We start from the raw sequence: 23238 nt of genomic DNA, 5'->3' as shown, positions 1-23238 counted from the left end.
AAATGCTAAACAGAATAAACTCTAAGCAAAGAGATTTTTCATAAAGAGCTAAAGTTACGGTACAAGTTAACTTGTAAAAAGAGCTTATCAGTGGAACAAACTGCATCCATGAAGCAGTATCTTTTAAAAGCAAAATGTCACAAAGGATGCACGTGACAAATGCAGCTTGTGACAAATACATCTCCAGACAGTAACTTGTGACAAGCAAAAAAAAAGTATGCTATTGATTACCTAAGCTATTTTGGAAAAGAAAACTACACGTCTTTCTGTGTATCTTCATTGTAACCATTCATGGAAAAGCTATGAGAATAAAGCTTGCTACGACCCAGACAACCTGGAGCACATACACATGTACTTTGCTGAATCAGGCCCTAGAAAGATGTCTTTTGTTTTCCCTATCAACAAAGAAAACATTACAAATCGTACAACACAATATCAAACTCTATGTTATTCCAAAAAGACAGTCAATTAAGAAGAAGCAAACTGTGTCTTTAGAAGAACAAATGAGAGAGGCTAGGGATCACTATCAAAGGACTTCTGTTTTCTTTTGTTTATTAAATAGCAACTGTATTATTTACTGCAGCTTTGCAAGCTAGTGAGCAGCTGGGTGTAACACATTTCCATGCTGTGTAACCTCTCCTTATGCTTCGTTAGACTCCTTATCAGGACCAGAAGAAAAGAAATCTCTCTGTTATGCTTTTCCTGTGGCAAAGGAAAAGACAAGATGATGACTTTCCAGCTCATTTCACTTGTACAACATTCTCATCAATCACCATGGGGTAGGTCTTTGTTATTTTCACTGAAGGACTGTTCTTAGTTTTCTGTCACAATAAAGCGTGACTCTACTAACTAGCAAATCAAGGTTACCTCCACCACATTTGTAAGGGAACGAAATGCAAACATAAGGCTAAAGATACTTCTGAAACATTTTCCAAGGCCCCAGCTTTACAGACATAAGCCTAATTTGAAGTAGGTTTAAATTCTTTTCATTGAAATGAAGGTTAAAGTCTGAAATACTCAGAGCAGTTGAGGTAAGGAAGCTAAACTAACCATTTCATCAAGAACCAAAAGTTTTCTGCTTGTTTTGCGACTTTCTGCTCCAGAAACCAAGCAAAGAAACTGTGGTTTAATTTTATTTTAAACTCTCTGTCAAGTATGCATCTCTTTGCAGTTTTGGTTCACTATAGCCCACGCAGCTTGGCCTCTATTCTCCTTTTCCTATGTCTTCAATAAACCCTATAGAAACATATGTAGGAATTATGTGAGCAAACAAAAAAGCAAGAAAGGGATATATTCTGATCAAGGCAAAAACGTAATCAAAAACGCTTTGTAAGATGGTCTCTCCTCCCTTAGCTTCACGTTTTTATATGTCTTTTCCTTTTTGGTCTGTGTTGTTTCTCACTGAATGACAGTTATACACAACATACTATTGTAATAACAAGCATATGGCTCAAAGATCACTGTTGAGTTTCTCAAGTCTCAAATTAGACATTTTTATTTAAAATACATGAAAGACATCTGTATACTCTTTCATTAAATGCATTTTACATTTGTAACATCCTACGTATTCTTTTGGAACCATTTCCATTAAAATGCCGAGTTGGGGTTTGGATAGCAAGCATTTCCTTTGTAACACTAAGGGAGGAGTATGTTACTGTCAAAATTTCTCTCTAAAAAGTCCTTGCTAAAATATTTACTCTACTTGTCAGAACAGGAATATCTGAAGTTAATTCCAAATGAAAGAATATTTTAGAATGAATCATAAATTAGATGTTAAAAAAAGGCAACATGCTGCCATTCCAGTGCCCCTTCCCTGCTGTAAAACTGAACGAAAACTGACTCTGCATTTGCATTCACAGAATATTGTAACATTTGGAGCCTTCTGAGATTCCTTAATTGTAGTTATGCAACAGAACTGTCACATCCTAAAACAAAGGACAAAAATTCAGCAGCTGAATTTATTGGCTTGCAAAAGAAATGCTTTTAAAAGATGGATAACATGTCTTGATTATTTCTGGCATTTTAAAGTTACAATGCAATGCTTCCTATTGCATAGATCAAAGAAATTAGACATCTTACAAATATTTAAAAAACTGAGTGGTGCTGTTTGTAAAGTCACATATTTAGCAACAGTGAAAAATGTTGAGCAGTAACTTTCTTTGCAATCAATCCTCTCATTTCAATGGGCCCTTTATGGTATAAGATACTGTTCAACATTAATAAAGATATGGTGCACTGGTGTTTAGGCATTGGTCAGAATGGTAAAAACCAGCTTCTTTTAAATGGGTATTCTCAAGGGTCAAGATTTGCAAAGGCAAATGGGGTAAATTCTGTGGTCAGAACAGTTATGATATTAATAAAACAAGAAACAAGCAAGCCATTGTGTTAAACCTATGATCCTGCAGAGCCCTTTTCCATTACTGAGTGATTTTACTATGATGACCAACTATGACACACTTTTGTAAATAGTCAGGAGTCTGGTTCCAAAGATTATTGGCTTACACGTACATTTTGAGGGAACTTCCTTGATCTGACAAAGCATTTAAATACAAGTAAAATACATGTTTATGACTAATCTGAGACTACAGAAACAACAGTTTCATTTCTTCTTTGCTCTAACTTTGGAATTCATCAGGTCAGTAAAAAAGGATAACAACTGATCCTGCTCTGTTAGCTCCTCCAATTTGCAGCCTTTCAACCTCACTTCTTCGAAGCTGGAGCAATCTGTTTACATAAAATTAAGCAGAAGCTTAAGTGCTTTGCTGGAGCAGAGCCTCTGCTCCCTTTGGGGTTTCTCTTTTAAGGTCTGAAGTTGAACCAGAAGGCTCAGGTATATATTCCAACATGATTTTAGATGTTTTGTGTATACTGACATAAGTGGTAGTACTATATGGCTGTAACAATAACAGAGAAGTAAAAAGAACCTAAAATACTAGTGTTTATGAGTTTTTGGATAAGGCTTCCAGCCCAAAAATTAAGGACAGATTTTGATCTAGGAGCTTAAGCCTTTGTAATTTGCTCTTTCTTAATTGCAAACTGTTCATGCTTTACTTGAAAACAAATGAAAGGCTGCTTGCTAACTGATGCTAATAGCATTGCACCACACTCACTCCTGGAGTAACCCTAAGAAGCCAACAGCTATACCACAGAAGGATTTGCCCCATAGTCCTGCTCTGGAGCACTGACATTGGCAAATATTACAAAACCACATCTGCTTTATTAAAACTACAAATAAATTAATCATTTTAATCCCCAAATATTTTCCCTTGCTGTCTCACAAAGAGCAAACACCAAACAGTATTTCTGTTATTTCACTCGTGTTTCCATTCTTAATTTTCTGTCTTTTGGCAGCTGTTTGCGAACTTACTAATAATGTGTGTCTTTGTTTGGACTTCTTAAAAAGAAGGATATTCTCAAAATGGAAGAAAGCTCATTTGATTTCACTTTGAAACCTGAGAAAACTGTAACATGAACCACACGCTGATTACAGAGCACTGATACATAAAGGAAGCAGTTGTGTAAATGTGTGAAGTGTGGCTTTGGTGGGGGGTGAGCAGAACAGAGGACAAGCACAATTTTAGTCGAATAATGCTGGTGTAGGGTATGATTATCATGACTCATGTTTAACATGGTATTGTGTAAAGGCCAGCCAAAAAGGACAACCTATTATGGTGGGCACTGTACAGTCAAGGGTATTCACACAGTCTCTTCCATTAAAAGCTCACAAATAAAATGGACAAGACAGACCCCAGGTGGAGAAACAGTGTGACAGTTCCATGGTATTATTTCTTAATGGCAGTAGAGTCAGTTAGGAGGGGAGAAGGGAAATGGAATGGAAAGTGATGGAGATAAAAGATGTGGAGGGAGGGAAAGAACAAACAAGTGTTATACAGCGTAAATACAGAGTGAACATGAGGTGAAAAAACGCAGGTGGAGGGGAAGGATGGAAGGAGGAAAGGACTAGAAAATGGGATTAGCATGGGCAGAGAACATTGAGTTGAAACCACCAGAAGTTCTTTGAGTGTCAGGAGTTTTGGCTTTGGTCGCTTCAGCAGCTGAATGTTGCTGGCTGACGGCAGCGGCTGGTGCTTCTCTGCAGTTTTGTCCCCAAGGGTCACAGGATGGAAAGCAGAGGGAGGAACTGTGTCTGTTCCAGGACCTGCAGAGGCGAGTGGGACAGGGGCTCTCCACAGGTCTCTGATCCCACACGAGTAGGAGGGAGAGGTGCAGTCTCGGCTGGGATCCATTTTATTCCCTACCTAATGCAACAGCCCTCATGCAGCTCAGCTGTACCCGACGGTGCGCTGGAACAGAGGCCTATGGGATGGACTCTGGGAATCGGCAGGTGTACGTGGATATCTGTATCTGTATACATGTGTGCGTATACATGCGTGTGTATACGTGTGTGTATGTGTGTGTGCAGCATGCCTTTTTGTATATACATACAAGTATGGTATACTCCGAACTACTTCCCAAGCACGGGAGTGGGGCCACCCCTTCTGTGTTCTTCTATTGTACTTTTGACTCTTCTCTAAGCACCTGGGTTTCTCATTCTGGACTTGTCTGGCCCACAGCTATTTTTGGATCATGAACTTCCTACATGGTAGTGACAATCACCGAGTTTCCCTTTCCTCTTCTCCCAGTTGCTGAAATAGCAACATTTTTTGCTGCATATATGTTAGGGGGCTTGTACAATAATTACATATGCACATATGCATTTATGCAACTATATATATATGCCTATGTGTATGAATAATTAAAAAATTCTTAAGGCTAATTTTAAGTTCTACATAGGAAAATAGGTCAAAAAAAAAAAAAAAATCCCTGCCAGGGACTTTATTTTCTGGCATAAGCTAAATACATCTGTCATGGAGGAAGACAAATGAACACGACATATCTTGAGTAAATCAGTGTGCCACTAAAGTAACATGCTTAATTTTTACTGTTTGATACAATAACCTGCCTACTCACTGGCATAAAAGCAGTGCACGCAGTTAGTGCAAGAGTATTAAATTTCTCTTGGGTGGAAAAGAGAGTTTTGGAACAATTTATTTGGTTACTGTATTATCTTCTGCTAGCTAAGCATTGTCTGTGGCAACCTTCTGAATATTTATTTTACACCACAGCTGTATATTTGCCATGAATAAATATAGATACTTTGTGAATATCTAGTACTGAGAATCTGAGCTGTAATAACTTGGGTTCTCTAAGAAGGGAGAGGTATCCTGTAGTAATGCTTCTAGTCCCAGATCAGCTGAGTTCAACAATTAGATTCTGGGGTTCAACAAGTAAATAAAATGTAAGTCAGGTTTCCCAAATACCTACCTCATCACAATTTGTGCCATTCTGTCTCCTCTTCCCCAGTGCTGTCTGCTTGTTTTGGGGTGAGGTATAGCTTTGTGCATATGTAGAACATAAGGCCCTGACCTCTTGCTAGTGCAGAAACTGCTATTAAGAAAGTGATTCCTATCTACCCCGTACGAATCAATAACAGCTCTTTGAACGTCTCCTGTCTATCTCACATCTGCTGCAGTATGACCTTCAAATTACTTATCAAAAGTAACATATGGCTCGCAAGCAAACTCTAGAACATGAGTAAATCTGAACATTTCAGTCTATTGTTCTGCTGCTGCTTTAAGCACACTGTGAGCTGCAACAGCTTTCCCCTAATTACTTTAACTGTAGCATCTCATCTTTGATGAAGAGGAAGACTCTGAAAACATGAGTGACACTTCTGCTGATCACCGAGGCAGAATTTACTTGCAGAACAAGTTGCGACCACACAACACCGCAACGAGACAAAGGAAAGCATCTTGAAAATCCTCCCCGCTCCTAGGAACTGCCATTGGCTCGCTGCTGAACAGAATGGCACTGTCTGTGACACGCTGCCTGGCAGCCTAGCCCCACTTTTACATCTGCTTGAGCATTATTCCTACCACGTGCTCCCTTTCTTTCTTTCAGTGTCATCAAAGCATTTCACATAGCAGTCGCTACCACACTGATGTTCCAATAGCAAAAACCCAGTGTCACTAATAATCCAAGAGCATCTCAAGGAAATCCAGAACAGTAGACTCATAAGCTTTTTTTTTTCTTTCTTTCTTTTTTTTTTCATCACATCAATGTGCAGCTCTGCAAAATTAAGAGGAATTAAATGAGCTGATTGCAACATTTCATTTCCAGGGCCCGTAATGCTGCAATTCTGCAACGACTACATTAGAAATGCTCTTCTACCAAAGACTGACTCTCCATCCCTTACCACAGTTCAGAATCTCTGCAATGTCTTAATTCCCTTTGACTTCCTGAATAAAGATGATTTCTGGCCCTCCATCTATGGAAAACAATGAAGCCCCCCCGGCTTCCTTCTGACTTCAAAGGAGGATGCATCCCTTAGAGCCACAATGGACCATGCTGCTGCCTTGAGAGTTGGGACCATAAAAGAAAAGTAGGTTGAGATGTCTATTTAGAGAGTCCTTGATAGACGTCTTTTCAGTGACAGAATTTGTAATTGTGTCATTGTTTCGAGAGACTAAAATTATTACTTCAGGCAGGTTGCTTTCATGCATTATGCTACAATGTTGCTTGACTGCTTTCCAAACTGGAACAACCGAAAAAATGTGAAGTGCTCCAATGATTTTAAATCACTCTGCTCAGGACAGGGTGATTTAGAATTATTGGAGTGCCTCGCATTTTTGTGAGCACTCAGTCTGCAAGCAACGGAGGTCTAGGCTGTCTTGGGCTACAGCATTACAAAAAAACAACTATACCCTACCATCAGTTTGTAAGTGTTTGCATTTGAATTTGGAAGTGGTAGGGATTTGGGGATATTTAATTCCACCATCATTAAAATATGTGGCAGTAAGATGGCCCAGGTGAAGGAAGTAACTGGACAGACACAACATTAAATTTCAAAACATCCTGCGCTGAGCAGTCTCTTCATTCAAGTCATGACTCCACCAAGCCCCTCGGTCAGCCTGTACATTGCCCCCTCCACAACTGCACCAGAGACGTGGCTGCGTCTCGACATGCAGCAGCAGTATGGAAAAGAAATGACAGCGCCTGTAAGAGAGGGAACCACCACCACCATTTGGAGAACATCCTCTTTTTAAGGTGTAGTTCCTTCAGAGCTGCCACTTGTGCAGGGCACCTGCTCTCTCTCTTGCTACCCTTCCATGCAGCAGTCCAACCCCTGACAGTAGGATAACAGAGAAAAAAAAAAAAAGATTTAACCAACGGTAACAACACAGCTCAGTCATTTTGTTTTCCATTTATTTACGGTCACAATTCTTCTTTAATTCATAATATGGCTTCAGAACAAAATTTGTTGGAAAATACTGCACAAAGAACAAGATCCTTAGCAGCCATAAACTGCCATTGTTTCACTGAAGCTAATGGATTTACACCTCTCTGCATCAGTTGGGGATCTGATCCATTATTTGTGGGCTCTCAGTTCCCCACTAAGCTTTGTTTTTTTTCTTTTCTACAAAAATACTGCTGGGAAAAAAAATTATGAACAGCTCTTCCCTTAGTATCTTTGTTATTAATTGTTGTAAGCTCTTTTTTAGTGCGGCTACGTGTAAAGGAGTGACTTTTAATTTAGATGTAAAACACAGCCTCACTCTGAAGAGTGTCAGCGCTGGCGAATCTGTTTTCCTGGAATACCTTGTGCTGTTTTCAGAATTGCATGATTGTGTGACATCTGCTGCACATCTCATACGTGATCAACTGAGGAGGTACAACCGTGGCAGATGGCTGATGACTCACCTCACAACACCAAACACTGGTTTGCTTTCTGAGAAGTAACATCTTCATATTAATATTCTAAGAGCCCTGCAAAGACGTGGCCAGCCCACCTGGTTTGCTAGCAGGTAACGTAAGTTAGAGGAAGAGCACAGGGATGTAACAGCAACTTTTGTTCCAAGACATAAAACTGACTGAGTTAATATTTTAAAATTTGATTTATAGGCTACTATCAGATAAATCCACAAAAGGAAATGGGGTTCACTGCTGTACGGTCTAAGTAGCATCTAAATAGCAAAATCTGGATATCTGAATCAGATAGAGATCTAGGCTTCCTGTGCATAGGAGAAACAGAAAAACAATATCCACAAAAGCCATTCAGCTGAGTGAGGAATCAGTAAACACCAGAGAAAAGGATACACCTTAAATCCTGTTCTGTCCCTGTTACAGGCTGCCCTGTTCCAGGCTGTGGTGAATGCCATGGTGATTCTTAGATCACAGAGGAGGGTAGATCATTCCCTGGTCTTCTAGCACCCCACAATACATAATGTATGCACTTGCTATACCAAAGACCTTTGTTCTGTTCCCTTATCTGCTGACTGTCAGATTGAAAGCATACACAGCCCAGTTAGCATGTGTAATTCTGATGAATTACATTTTCTTCAATTTTCTTCTGAATTACAATTTATTCATCTTTCTGATGAAGAAAACTATTACAAGCCACTGGTTTACTTACAATGACATTAGCTAGCAAAGTTAGCTTTGTTCACTACTAAAATCAAAAAGAAACTAGCTAACAGTTTGTTATCCTCTCTCATTCGTACAGATTCCTTGGCCAGATGGCTGGAGAAAACTCCAGTAAGCCTAAAACACCTAACTCTATATACCAAATCATCACATGGATATAGCAATTTAAAGTTCTGTATTGTTATATACATTGCAGTAGGTTAGCTATGCCAAGCTTAACTGCACATGCTTCAATTAATTTGCATGCCCGTGATTTCCATACTAAAAATATAACTAGGGTTATAACAACCACACCTATATCCAAATCCTTTGGGATCCAAAACACATACCAGCGTCGCAAGCATTGTATCAAAATGTGATCATCCAGCTTAAACACACTTCAGTCTCAAAGACTAACACATCATAATGCTCTAGTGGCCTGTTAACCTTTGAAAAAATAAATAAAAAGATCTCCATTCTGTGGCAGAGATGTGTCATTCCCATTTTCACAAGCCTTATGTCAACTAGCAAAACTTCCTAATGAGCCAAATCTCTCTCAACTGCTAATGGCATTAACATTACCAAAGACCTATGCATGACTAACAGATGTGTCCTAAGGAAACTGAACTCATACCTTCCATTTCCAAAGAAACTGCCCTAAAGTTAAAGAGTATCCCAGGAAGGAAAGAGGAGAGGATCAGAAGAGAGGAGAGGAGAGGAGAGGAGAGGAGAGGAGAGGAGAGGAGAGGAGAGGAGAGGAGAGGAGAGGAGAGGAGAGGAGAGGAGAGGAGAGGAGAGGAGAGGAGAGGAGAGGAGAGGAGAGGAGAGGAGAGGAGAGGAGAGGAGAGGAGAGGAGAGGATGACAGGACAGGACAGGACAGGACAGGACAGGACAGGACAGGACAGGACAGGAGGAAGGTGTTGTCATTGCTGATTCTGATTCATCCCATACAGAATAAATATTAATTAGGTCTAATATGGGAAGCAGGACTATAATCCAGGATTTAAAGACATATTAATTAGTTTAAAGGCTCGAACATAGTTCTCTTTCAAAGGTGAGTGCCATGTCCACAAGCATTTGGGATCACATTGTTCCTCTCTCTAGAACACTCCATTATAGAAAAATGGAAGTACCTCATTAGAAAAGAATTAAAATACCTTCTTCTAGAATAACGTATAACTCGGAGCTACAGCCACAGAAATAGGAATTCATGCTTCTGGAGACAGGGAGGGGAGCTGAGCAGGTCTGCCCTGCATCCTCTATAAGCAGTCCCGCTACTAGGTAATGCCTCAAAATGGAACTGCCCCTCTTCCATCATTTTATGGGTACCAATGGATATGTTCCTAAGATATCCTCTGGGGTGACTCCTGCTGAAGGACTCCTGCTGAAGGGATGCAGACATTGGAAAGACATTGCTGAGCAGCATTAGGACAAAAGAGTTAGTTGTGTTTAAATGATCTATGTGGTTACCTTCCCTGAACTGCTACAGTCTGACTACTATCTTCTAAACATAACAGAAATTTTTAAAGTGTTACTGTTGTCCCGTATATTCCTTGACAGTTAGTAACTAAAAACCCCAGAATGCCCCAAACCAGCAAAAGCTGAGTCTCCCACCCTCAAATGGTACGTAATAGTAATAGTTAATTCACAGAGAAAGGATCTTCTGGGATTGATACTTCTCTCGTAGTAATTTTATGTCTTTCAAGTTCCACTAATAACTGTTGAGTTTACACCATGGTGCCAAAGAAGTATATTAGATCCTTCAACTCAAACTATCCAGAGCTTACTCAGCTCGTTTGGTACCTCTGTGCTGCTGACACACACAGAACTTTAACAGATGGTCTTACAATACTGGCAGTTGTTTTGTACTGTGCTAGTGGTAAGGGGAAATACTCTACACAAATTGTCTGCAATTCTGGAAAATAAATGAAGTACAAATCCATATTAACCTCAAAAGCCAAACTATAAAAAGTCAGATTAGTCATTTAACGATGTATGTTCTCTGGGTTAAATGCTCAGTTACTGCAAAATGGTAATACTTCCCTGCAGCCAAGAGAACTATGCTTTGCCTCAGTGTCCACCAGAAACATCCATAAAGACATTATCACTAGAAAGGTATCGAAATGCATTAGGAATAAGCCCTGAGAACCTTCCTCATGTCATCAGTCCTCAGAGACTATCAGCAAAAGTACCTCCATAAACTGTGTGTTTTCAGGATGAGGTACGTAAATAGTAAAGTAACAAGGTCCAATTTAATTTAACTAGATCTCTTTTTTTATTCCTGTCCTAAACAGAATTCAAGAAATGACACAACAGCAGAATAGCACTTGCTTTTCAAAAGTAAAACCAACATTTTCTTTCACAAGTATAAAACTGCCATGAAATGCATATTTGTGCATACATACTACAATCTACTAGTGTGAATTTAAAACAGGATTTTAGAAAATTGGAAGCATTTCAATCCAGTGCTCACCTCTTCCATTTGCTTCATGTGAAACATTGCTTGGAAGATATTTCAAAGAAATTTCAGAGGCTCGGTCATTCAGCTCCCATCTATTTTGATACATTTAGTAAGATAGGATGTCAGTTACCTTTTATGTTACTGTTACCATGTTAGGTACTTTGATATACAGATTCCTTAGGTAGCATCAAAGCCCTAGAAGGCTGTAGAACCCTAGAAGTGTTAACATAAAAGAGCCCTTCAAATGCAAGAGGTACATTCCAGTCTTCTGCTGGGACTGAATTGAGGTTGTAACATTTTTTTCAATTTTTTTTTTTTTTAATCCACTCAGGGTGGCTTAAAAAATACAGTTGCTGGAACTGGCTGATGTTATACATTTGTGACTTTGATACAAGTGAAAAGATCTTTATCAGTGTTATGTCTCATTTTATACAGAAAGATCAAACAACTCCTAAGTTTGAAGCTGTTAACAAAAAATATTAAAACAACTAAATTTCAGACAGGTTTTTATGTTTTCTTTTCTCATCTTTTCCTCCCTCAGGACTTTTGCCAGACTAAGAAGACACAACATACCTCCAGAAAGTACTTATACAAATGCAAGGCAATCCTTCTCTGAAAGCATAAATTAGCTCTCATCATGAAAAAGAAAAATCAAAAGAATTGTTAGGTAGGTAGTCAAAATGTAGGAACATCAATCCCTCTGCATCTTTTTCCAGGCCTAAACATATTGTCAAACATTTCAAACTATGTTCCTTGATGTAGCACTTCACTGTGAAATTCCCAGGAGAAAAGAGGAGTTGGAATACATGTTTTAGTATCAGTAATACAAGCACTTCCTATCTCGGGAAGAGGTTCTCCCTTGCAGATGCAGAGTATAAGATGACATGATGGAAAACTTCATGAGCATGCTTCCAGTTCCTAAGAGACTTTCCATTTTCTACAACTGGTCATGCTACCCCCTTCCTTGAGCACTTCCTCTGTCCTCTGCTGAGAATGAGCTCAAGCACCCTCCCAACAAGTCCATGGTGAACATCCCCTGCTCTTGAGATGTATAGATACCTTTCTAGTCAGAGGGACATGCAAGGAAAGGACTGTCTTGGGGAAACAGAAAGCAAAGAGAATGGAGTAGAAACATAGAATTTATCTTAACAATTCTAACAATATCCAGCACTCTATCAGCCACCTTCTAGGGAAGGTTAAAGCAGTCTTGGACTAAACAGTAATGCAATGATCTGCCCATAGCTGTGAGCAAAGATCATTCTTAATGATTTGAGATGCTACATTTGGTAGGACTGCAGTAAAATGGGAGAGAGTCAGGGGATTTAAAATCTAAAAGAGAAAAAAACAAGTACAACATTTCTACAAAGAGAATGCTTCAGTTAGTGAATACAGATTGTTGCATTGCAACTCATGTCCCAAGCTGGGTTTTACTCACTTTTGATATGATCCTACACTTTTGATAAGTCCTACACCATTAAAATGCAGTTTGCCTGAGTAAGGGCTTTATGATTTATCTCTGTGTCCTTCCTATCTTATATTTTCTGAAAGAGTATCCAGCATCTTTCTTCTGAAATACCTTTATAGTTTCAGTAGGCACTCCAGGCTCTGGAACTTTATCCAAGTAAGTAGTCAAGTCTTGGTCCACGTGTTCAAACACCAATGTTAACTTGGTCTCTCTGTCTGTTCGTGACACGGTGCACACATCAAACAATCTGAGAGAAGACAAAGAAGAGAGGAGGTGAGTATAAGGAACCAGTACAGACATACCTTGCAGCTCACACAGGTCTTTTAAAATTTCTTATAGCATAGAGAATGAAAAAAAAAGTACTTTCCAAAGGTAGAGCAAAGAGCTCTTGATTCATCAGATAACTATTGATACATTGATAATATCATCTCTCTCTTTCATGTGGGGATTCTAAAATAGGATAAAGTAGTAAGAATCATCAGCTCATGAAAGTAAAATAATTACATGAAAAGAAAATATTTTGTTGACAGAGCAATTGAATTTAACACAGAAAATGACTTGATATTTATCGACAGTCTATGCTGCACCAACCACACGGCTTTTCAAAAACCAATATGAATAACATTTATGAGGAGAAGAAAAAAAGATACAGGGTGCTTGCATGCACCTTCATTTTCTTCCCACATAACTATCATGTCCACTTTTACCTATGTTCAGAATTAAATCTTCTTTGGTGGAAACACAATTTTTGTGTCAACTACTGCAAGTTTCCAGAAGCAAGGAATACCTTCTGAGTCAGGATACAGCTTGGAAAAAAAAGCTTTATGTACAAAGTACAAAATGCCACAGCTAAGAAATCCTTCATCATTTTCCATCATCCTTTTACTGGAATTTCTTTATCATTTTACCTTGTTGCAAAACATCAAATTCAAGCTCATTTCCAAAGCTCTTCATAATGTCACATTCCTATCTCATTAGCTTATTTTCTATTGTTTTCTTTTTTTTTTAAATTAGGATTTCTCTCATCTTCTACGCTTCTTCTACCGTACTGTTCTTTTTTATCTTTTGCAAAAATGCCTGCCCATCCTTCAGTGCTTCTCACCTATAGTCATACCAGTGACCATCATCTTCATTACCCTCCTTGAAGTCCCACTTCCACTAAATCACAACAGGAAATCCTCTGTCCCCTGCTCACATACTTTACTAACGTGTGCATTCAGTTAGTTTTAAAACTGTAAAGATCAGACTGCCTCTCCCTCTGAAGTGAGGCAGAAAATCAATTGTTACTTTTATTAAGTGACAGTAGATTTAAATATATATATATACAGTTATTGAGAAAGAAGTAGATACAGTTAAACTGAAGAACCTATCATTGATAGTAAGTCAAAGGTAGTGATTTGTTACTACTCTGTTAACACTGCCTCTTATTTTGGTCGACGTCATAGCAGCAATACTGTTTTATTATGTGCATCTTTTATTCTCTTAGAATAAATGTTTGCTTACTTTGTGGAAAGTGCAGGATTTCTGATAATTTTATCAAGTAATATTTTTGTTCTTTGTCCTAGGACTAAGGACTTTCTATGCAGGATCTGGAGACAAAACAAATCACACACAAAGCTTTGGGGTTACTGCATTTAAAATAGGTCATCTGAAAAACAGACGAGGTAAATGTTTTGTAATGAGTTTTTACTTCTTACCTTAAATATCAAAATATTTCACAAGGCAAGGGAAGATAAGAACTGGCATAGCTACCTGTGAAGACTGTAACCAAAATTTAAGACAGCATTATGCTTCACTTGAGATGGTACAGATTTAACATGTTACAGTTCTGGACCCATTTTAAAAGCATTTCCTAAATAACCTTTAGGCAGACACTTAAAAATTGTTTATTAGACACAATGTTTTGAAAAGGGATGCATGTACATTCCTTTTAGCTTAAAGAATCTTTTCAGTGAGTAATAATTTGGGAACTAGAGTTACAGGATATGAAGAGACCATCACCCTACGTCTTTTAAAAAAAATGTTATCTGTACTTAATCTGTAATCATCGTATGAACAAATATTTACTAAATGATTATGGGAAACTAGTGACTGCAACAGCACATTTCTCATAAACAGAAATAGTATCTTCTTTGTGATTCTCTCCATGTGGCATGTATGGAAGGTAGATGCCCTGTACACAGTAAATCAGTTTTGTGAAATGTCACAAGTCTTCCTGAAAAGTTAAATTTGTTGGTATTTGGCTGGAGGTTAATAATCTGTAATATATTTATATAAATCAATGTGGAATGTAGCCGGACTGCCTATAACCCCAACACATGCAAATAGAGAGGAGCCAGACAGGTCTGAACATCTGAACATAAACACTGGAAAATATTTCCAACTGTATGATTCCTTTGTGTTGACCTACATTTACCTAAAAATGTTCTAAAACACCTCTTTTGCCAGGTATTTAATATACTGGCAAAATTACCTTTCAACTATAGCAGAATTATAATTCAGTAAAAAAAGGAAAAAAAAAAGATTTCACTGTATAGAATATAGAAGCAAAATGTATCTTCCAACTCACTGCAGAAGGAAATGCTGATTCTGTGTTTAATTCTTCTGTGTCGGGCTTATTTTGATTCTGGCATTTACTGGCATAGCAAAATTAGGAAGTCTAAGGAGTACAGTCTTAGTCAGCTATTACTGAGTAATAATACTATCACTGAGTAATAATATATTTCCCTTTTATACACCCTTTATGTGAAACTCTAAATGCTCTACTGTTAATAATAGAAACTCCAGATCCTGCACCAGGCTGGGTGGAAGCACATCATGTTTACTCACAGAAAACACAGCTGCTGCCTTAGAAAGATAATAATTTAAAGCACAGCTTATATGAATCTGCAGTATTACAAAAAGGCAACATCTGGAATTGCCTGTGCAATTTGGAAAATAGATTGAGAAAGACACAGCCTCTTCACCTGATAGCGTCCATAGGGATAAAACTACCTTTCATAAATTATATTCTTTTACATCCACTGTAGAAAATCATTCACAGAGTTGCATCCTTTAGTTAGGCATACTCCTGCTGTCTACACTATCCATCTTTCAGGTCATTTCCTCATGACTCTCTGTACGTGACGGGCCAGTTTTGGATGTCACTGCCTCTCAGGCAACAGCCAAAGGCCTTTTATTTAAAGAGTTACGATGTGGACACTGTCCTAAGTGAAGTAAATGTACCTCAATTAATACAGGATTTCCATACTGAACACTTTGTAAACACAAGCCCAGCCCTTCTATTGTACTTAGAAAAGAAACGATTGAATTATTTGATTAAAGTAAGATCCGCTATGGGAAATCCTGCAAGTATTTAACAAGATGTTTGGCTGGAAGTCATACACTGCCTGATGCATCGATCTGAACTAGCACATTGTTCAGCAGACACTTACTGACTACCTGTGTTTTAATGCATTTTTTCAAGTTAATTGTACTCAAGTAAAAAAGCATACCAGCTATAAATCTGTGTCTATTTTATTTCATATGCCTTGCGCCTAGAGGATCTTACTATAACGAGAGTACCTTCCTTCCTACAAAAGGCTCTTCTAGAAAACTTGATGATGCGTCTTGAAGTCTCTGTTGTTTCTTACACGTAACCTGACAAATGCAATCTCAGTTCATCTTTATTTTACAATATGCAGTCCGAATGTCAAGTTTTTTCAGCAGAGAACAGGTAGTGTTCCAGTTTCTTTGAAAACACTGCATATATTCTGATCCACACTAATGTGCTAACAGTTTCTAGAAAGTCCTTCAATGTTACTAGATTTGCTTTTGAGATTCTCTGAGAGCTGCTATAAAGGTACCCATTTTCACACATTTTTTCCTGAGCAAACTGAGGCAGCAAGGCAGCAATGATAGAGTTCAAAACCACCGGTACATCAAACTTGCCACCTGCAAGACATACCAAAAAAGAGATCTGACTGTAAGACCTGAAAAACTGTAGGAGATCAGTTCCCTTGGCTACTTTCAAACAGATGAGTAAGTACAACTGGAAAATTAGCCAGAGGGAATACTTGCTGCCAAAGCATCCAAGAGCTTATTGTTATTTTTATTGCAGTAGGACTAATCCAACATGAACAAAGATCCTGTTACTTTGCTGGTCACTCACAGCATTGAACAAAAAAACAGTCCCAGCCCTCAACAGTGTTTCAGTAACATGGATTTACCATAATTTTCCTAGGAGCAGTCTCTTCCCAGGAAGAGTTACTTCCTAGTTTATGTGTGACAACGAAAGAGAACTGGAGCTGTTGATTTATGAGAAGGAGAAAAGTTTAAGACATTTCCAGGTTTCAGAAGTCTGGACAAAGATTCAGACAGAAAGGTTTGGTGGTCTCGCCTAACTCCACAAGGTATTTACCACATGACAGAAAACCATCACAAAATTTATGTACGATTGACAGCGTAAATGCAAACACCACAAGATTGGAATACCAAGACTATTACAGGTCATGATTGAGGTTTTTTGGCAAATATCTGGGGGGAACCTGAATAGCTTCTGCTTTCACTGGCTTTGGCTCAGTTTAATCCTATAAATCCATAATTTTCAAGGGCACAAAAATGTTCAGCCTCTCATACCTAAATGCATTGAAGAACGACAGTCAGGCATCCTTTGAGTCCAAATTTCAGCAACAGCCTTAAGACGCTTCTGTTCTTTGGAAGCCACTCAGTCTGTAAGACCTGGCTCCTGACCAGCTGAAAGCCCTTCATTCAGCCCAACTTCTTAAACTAAGTATTCCTTGAAAAGACCAGTTCTCCCCATACTTTTAAGTTTAGCTACCTTCTGCCTGGTTTTTGAAGAAGAAAACTCTCCGCTAACAGAAAACAGTCCTCACTTGAAATCACATATACCAAATGTATTGTAACAAAGGGGCTGTATTTCAGATGAAGAACACAATAGCTGGGCAAGTGAACTGGAACATGTGCGTTACAAGAACCATGTCCCACGTAGCAAAACAGGAAATAGAGCTTCACACTCTAAAACGTATGACAGAGCTCTTTCTCTTTGTTCAGGACACACTGCTTTGTCTCAGCCTCATCAGCAGTCACCTGCTCCTCCATGCCTTTGCAAGCCGATATTTCAGATGTACGTTTTTCTCGCTCTGAGGAGTTTTAGTGAAGCAATTTTAGATGACAAAAAGAGCACAGGCAGATGAATGGGCCTCTAAACTCAAAGTATCTAATATTTTAAGTGTGGGTTTTATTTTTTTTCTTGCTTTTTCCTGTGATAACATTTGTAAAAACACTTAGTAATGCAAGACGTAAGTTCCCGTTTCATAAGCGTATGGGGTCTTTAGGAGGCCTCTCAGTGCGCTTGCCATGCCAGCTGCACTGCACTGATGTGCACTGATACATGGGATACGGGGTATGCCTCGATGGCAGACTGCAGAACAACGCAGGGACACTTAGACCACCCTCAGCTGACCCACCTCAGGGCTGGAGACATGCGGTGGGACAGCACAGCACTGCCTGCAGCGCGGTACGCTAGCCCACCATGAGCTCCATCCAGCAGCAGGCAGATGTTCCGCATCAATCTTGATTAACCAAAACAACCTGGGGTATCTGGGCACTGCTGATGGCAACTCTGAGTCTCAAATCCTTATTGTCTGCATTTCTAGTGAGTTCTTGGAGGCAGCAAACATTTTTCTTGCTCTGCTGCCCTCCCAGGAAAGAGTAACAGGATCTCTTCTTTTCCTCAGAAGAAACCTCTTTCAGGCACGTAACAGAAGAGGACAGAACATAACATCAGATAAAATAAACGAGTTTATCTCGGACAGACAGATATCATGCAGATAAATGTTTTCAACTCATTCATTATCTGCTGCGCGCAGAGCAGAGAGCTGCCACGAAGGAGGAATGCCATGATGAGAGCAGGGCAGCAGAACATCCTCGCCTGGAGACCTACCCCAGCAGAGCCCAGCCAACATCCCTGCTTAGAGCCCACTCAGCAGTGAGGTTTAAGGGAAGGAAGGGGGATATTAGGATGACAAGGCAATCGTTCATCTGCAAGCTGAGCTTTGTGCTGTAATTTTTTCCAGTCTCTCTGCCTTTCTGACTTGGAAAAATTATTTAAAATGCTTAGCTCTATAAAAGATGTTTTTGTTCTTTAAGTGTGTGTGAGGAGGAGAGACAGGGAAAGTGACAGAGAGAAATAGATGCTCTTGAAGGCGAAGTAAATAGCACTGGCTAAAGTCCGATAGTGTGGGCTGCCTGGGCAAGCTTTCAACGCTCCGTGCTGCCTGCAGCCCTGACCTGCAGCACCCCTGCTCTCCTTGCTGGGCCCCACTCGAGCTACAGCGAGTTGTGGTGCCAGCGTGAACGGTTTTGTGATGCAGACAAATGTCTGCTCCCATGAAACCACCAAAACTCATTTTCGTCTTCAACAGAAGCCAAGATTTGTGCCCAAAAGATGAAAGGGCCAAGTACGTTTACTCACCATGCCACCCAAGTAACTAAAATATTCAGTTGTTGAGAGTTTTATTTCAGGGAAAAATGTGTTTGACGAGATGTTCTATACACCTCTCTTTGTTTATAGCATAATGCTGTCTTTTTTAGCCCTAACACTGCCATTTCTTGTTCATCTTATTCGGGAAGGGAGATTATTTTTAATAGTCAAGGAACAGAAATGAATCTGGTGAAGGTCAGCGATTCAGTGTTCTTAGCAGCAAACTTCAGTTTCAGGACTCGCCCTGCAATTCACCAGTTTTTCAAAATACTTACTCCTCACCAGTCAATTAGCAGCTTCATCTCATTGCAATTGATTTTAAATCCAAGCTGGCCACACGCTGAGCAACTACCATTATCTGGGGAAAATAGCAGCCTGTTGATGCCTGTGCTTGCCCTGTGCACTGCTGTACCAAACAGACGGCTGGATCTCTGCGTGGGGACAGCCACGTCTCCCCCACATCAGAAGAACAGCATGGCCTGTTGCAAAGACGGCCACTGGCAGATTCTTTAAGATCAGCAATTGCTGTCTGACCTATTCGTGGTGCTCTCATGTGATCCTGGAGCACGCGAATGTACACTGCCCTTCAGTCATGCACAGCGCTGCTACACATTGCCGAGGGCTCCCCATCAACTTCCAGTTTCGAGCACAAATTAAAGATGCTCTAATTCATAGGCAGTGCATGTGCATCTCCTCATAAATGTTTCAGATTTTCTGTAGAGTACCTTCCCCAGGGGTAGTTGCATTCCTTTTTGCATTCTCTAAATTGCTTAACATGTAAATAAAACCGATGCCTGAGTACTGAATTTGTTTAATTCAAATGCAAGGAGCACAGAAATTACCCTGAGCTGCCAGCAGTACCTGGTGCAAGACGGGCAACAACAAAATCCAGTTCATGTGTAGCTTGCAATCAAATTGCTTGTTACAAATTCCACATTTCAGTTTATGTTTTGAATTTGTGCTCATGCCAAACATGCAGAATCTAAATCTAAGTTGATCGTTTCTTTTCTAGGCTTTAATAAAACCAACGACTCATCTTCAGAAGATTTTATGGCTGCATAAATTATCATTTATTCTTCAGTAGCTTAATAATCTAATCTATCTACACTTGAGACAGTTAACTAAATGGTGATGCCAACATATCAAAAATAACATAGGAAATAATAACCCTCCACTTGATACAAAAAGTAGTCACAGCATGAAACCCAGTGTCCTGTTTGATACCGTGTACTGTCTCACATAGTTTTTTAAATCCTTGCAATATCACAGCAATGTCCTTGCAATATCACAGGTGTTTTATCCAATGCTTTTTAAGCTTTAAGTGTATCTAATGTAAATTTGATTCCAAGCTCTTCTTTTTCAGAGATGTGTTGGGAAACCTAAACAACAAGAAGCAGGTGCTGTAGAAGATGACAGAAGGTGAGTGCTTTTTTAATGCTTACCATTGATTCAGGGACTGCTATTCCAGAACAGCCTCCAGGTTACTCTACAGACATAACTCTGCTCAGGGATAGTTGCTAGACTCAAAACTCATATTCTGTCTGAAAGTGAATTAATGTTCAGGTGCATGCCAAGCTCTCTGGAATACAAGTAACCACAGCTTGACTGGTAGTACTTGAGAAGGACAAAGCTACTTGTCAAAGCTGCTGCACAAAGCAGGTGAGGGGGCATGCTAACTGCTGCAAATATTCCCGAGCCCTGCTGCTGCCACTTCCCAGGAAGAAGGACCAGCATGGGCAGCAGCTGGGGGGAGGATGCAGGGGACAGAGTGAGCACTAAGTGCGAAATGCCTTGTTGTGGTTCTTCTGCTGGCAGTAGCCACAGTTTTGATTAAGACCCTCAGAAAGTGTTGTTGTAGTGATTTGTGAGACACTGACACACTAAGACTTCTCAAGATAATACATTTGTACAGAGTTTCATATGAAGAGATGGGACCGAATGGTTTGTATTTCTCAAAGCAGGATCAAGAACTGACTTTTAGAAAGTGAAAACTTTCATGCTTCAACAATACTGTGAACTCCATTGCAAAAGCAAAAGAGTAGTAAAATAGAAGGGGAAAAAAGCCTAAAGAAAAGTAAAAGGCTAAACTGGCTAAAGTTGACAAAACTGATATACGCAAAGTAAATAAATCATGTAAATACTAGTAATGACAGCTCTTATTTTGAAAACTAAATTAATTCTTTTCAGTTCTTTGAATCATAGTATTTTAACATATTCAAGGAATTATTAAGGAAATCTATAATCTTTTTAATGCAACATGCTGCATATCCTTGTATTAAAAAGAAAGCAATTGGTATATATAGGAGTAAAACACTAAAATATTTAATGGTCACTGTAATGTCTGGTATTTATATTCTGGGTTTATTATTATGCATCTTTTCTTAAGTACAATGTCCTTACCTCTCAAGACAATATTATAGCAAAGAAAATCCTTTCTAAGAGAATGAAACAATCACCAGTCTGGGAAATCAGGTGCAGACTTCTTACAGAACCCTATACTCAGACAGTCATTACCTGGACAGAGAGCAATGTAACCCCCTAATGCCATTTACACCCATATCTACTATGATGGTTGCTATCTGTGGTTCCTGATCTTGCTTTTCTTACTCATGCAGAGATAATTCTGCAGTCTAGGGTGCTGCAAGTGAGCCCCCCTCTTATACCTCAATGCCCTTATCCGTACCAATGTCTCTCCTTCTTAATTTCTTTATTAGATTTATGACTCAAGGCAATTTTTTCATATGGCTATACTTCTCCGAAAACGATGTTCATGATTTATTGCAAACAGTTCATCACAATATTTGTTTTTCCTTAACTTTTGAAATGAATACAACTGTGAACCACATCGCTTTCTCAGTCTTTACCTAGGGGACTAGGAAACACAAATGGATATGAACAGATCTTGTTATCTTACAAATGGAAACCGCAAATTACCACCATTTACTCAAACTGCATGAAAACAACTTTAAAAATGTCTAAATCTGTTGAAAGAATCTGTTTATGGATTCACTAGAACTAATGGTGCTGCACTGCTCAAAATTTCCTGAAAATGGACCAGATATATCCACCCGCTTCCAAGGCAAGCATGGCGGTTGGGTGGCAAACCCATTTGCTACATACAGCAATACACCAAGTGAAAATTCAAGGGGTGTTTTTGATGCTGTGTGTTAATTTCCACACATGCTTGTCCTGCACGAGGTTAAAAGACGCAAAAATAGAGACCCAGTTCTTGGTGCTTTTTGTCTACACTTGATTTCAGGGGTGACTTTGGTCAGGCTTTGATGCCAGGTCTGTCCCCAAGAAGCCTGTGTGCTGTGATGCAAAGCAAATTGTTAGGTAAAGAGAAAGCAAATTCCTCTATTCACTTCAGCAATACTTGAAGGGGAGCACAAGTGGCAATTGCTCACATAGGTAAGAAAAATAAACAGGGTTTGGTCTCATCTTTTGGGAGGCAGTCAGATTTAAGGCATGCTAGCTAACTCCATCCAACGTAGCTGTCTTTGGCTACCCATCATCAGACAGATGCCCATCTTCGTGGGCAGCCCAGCAGAGCTTGTGGAGCGTTGAGCTCTCTCCTCAGCTCCCCTGGAAGAGATACAAGGCATATAACGGAGCTGTTCAGGACTTCGGTGGTTAGTCTGAAAGGGCCACATTGGCCCTTGAATAAATTGGGAGAGGAGTAGGTACTGTCTCTCCCTGTTTGCCAGGGAAGACATTGAGATGACTAATTCAGACCAGACACTTGAATTCAACTGAATTTAGGAGACATGACTCTTTCCCAGGAAAACTATAATTGAGCAATTTTAGTTGGTGGGATTCCAGATTATGTTCAATTGATTATGTAGATGTTTATAAACATTGCTTTTAACAAGGAACTTATAAGAAAATGAGAGATGTCAAAAAACAGCACTGAAAACATCTCCAACCTATTCACTCAAGCTCCACAGACCGGGATCCATCCTAAAAAGCTCTGCACACAAGAGCCTCTACCTAAACTTCATGAAGTTAGTACGTGTATTTAACTGGCTTTGGCTCAGGGCCAGAATTTCCTTTAATTTGAAAGGGAGTTTCACCTGTGACAAACTTGCAGGATTGAGTTTAATATTCATGTTGTACAGAAAAGAAACAAATGGGACTAATAAATCTTCAATAGAAATTTTACAAGATTTTTCTGGCTTAATAAATTTAGCCAGGAGGCAATTGCTCTTAAACACTTGATACATAAAAAGGGATCCTCATTTCCATTAGCATGCAAATTCCTTACACATTTCATCAGGATTTGAGGTGCTGCATCTTACTAGGTTTTTAAAAGTGTGGGCTTCATGGCTGCTCTGTTCCTTAGAGAGGTTTGCATCCCACTTACA

The 23238-nt window shown here is 39.3% G+C and overlaps 1 protein-coding gene across 2 annotated transcripts in view; it reads right to left on the bottom strand.

Annotated features, from left to right (window-relative positions):
• The window catches only part of CDK6 (cyclin dependent kinase 6), a 143203-nt gene that overhangs the window by 100391 nt on the left and 19574 nt on the right, over positions 1 to 23238 (bottom strand). For both annotated transcript variants that reach the window (XM_083826929.1, XM_083826930.1), the window contains exon 3: positions 12502 to 12637. In XM_083826929.1, coding sequence (XP_083683055.1) covers positions 12502 to 12637 — 136 coding nt within the window. The remainder of the gene's footprint in view (positions 1 to 12501; positions 12638 to 23238) is intronic.

Source organism: Anser anser (assembly GCF_964211835.1).
Source record: "Anser anser genome assembly, chromosome: 2".
Lineage (NCBI taxonomy): Eukaryota > Metazoa > Chordata > Aves > Anseriformes > Anatidae > Anser > Anser anser.
This window is presented reverse-complemented; position numbering and strand designations above follow the sequence as displayed.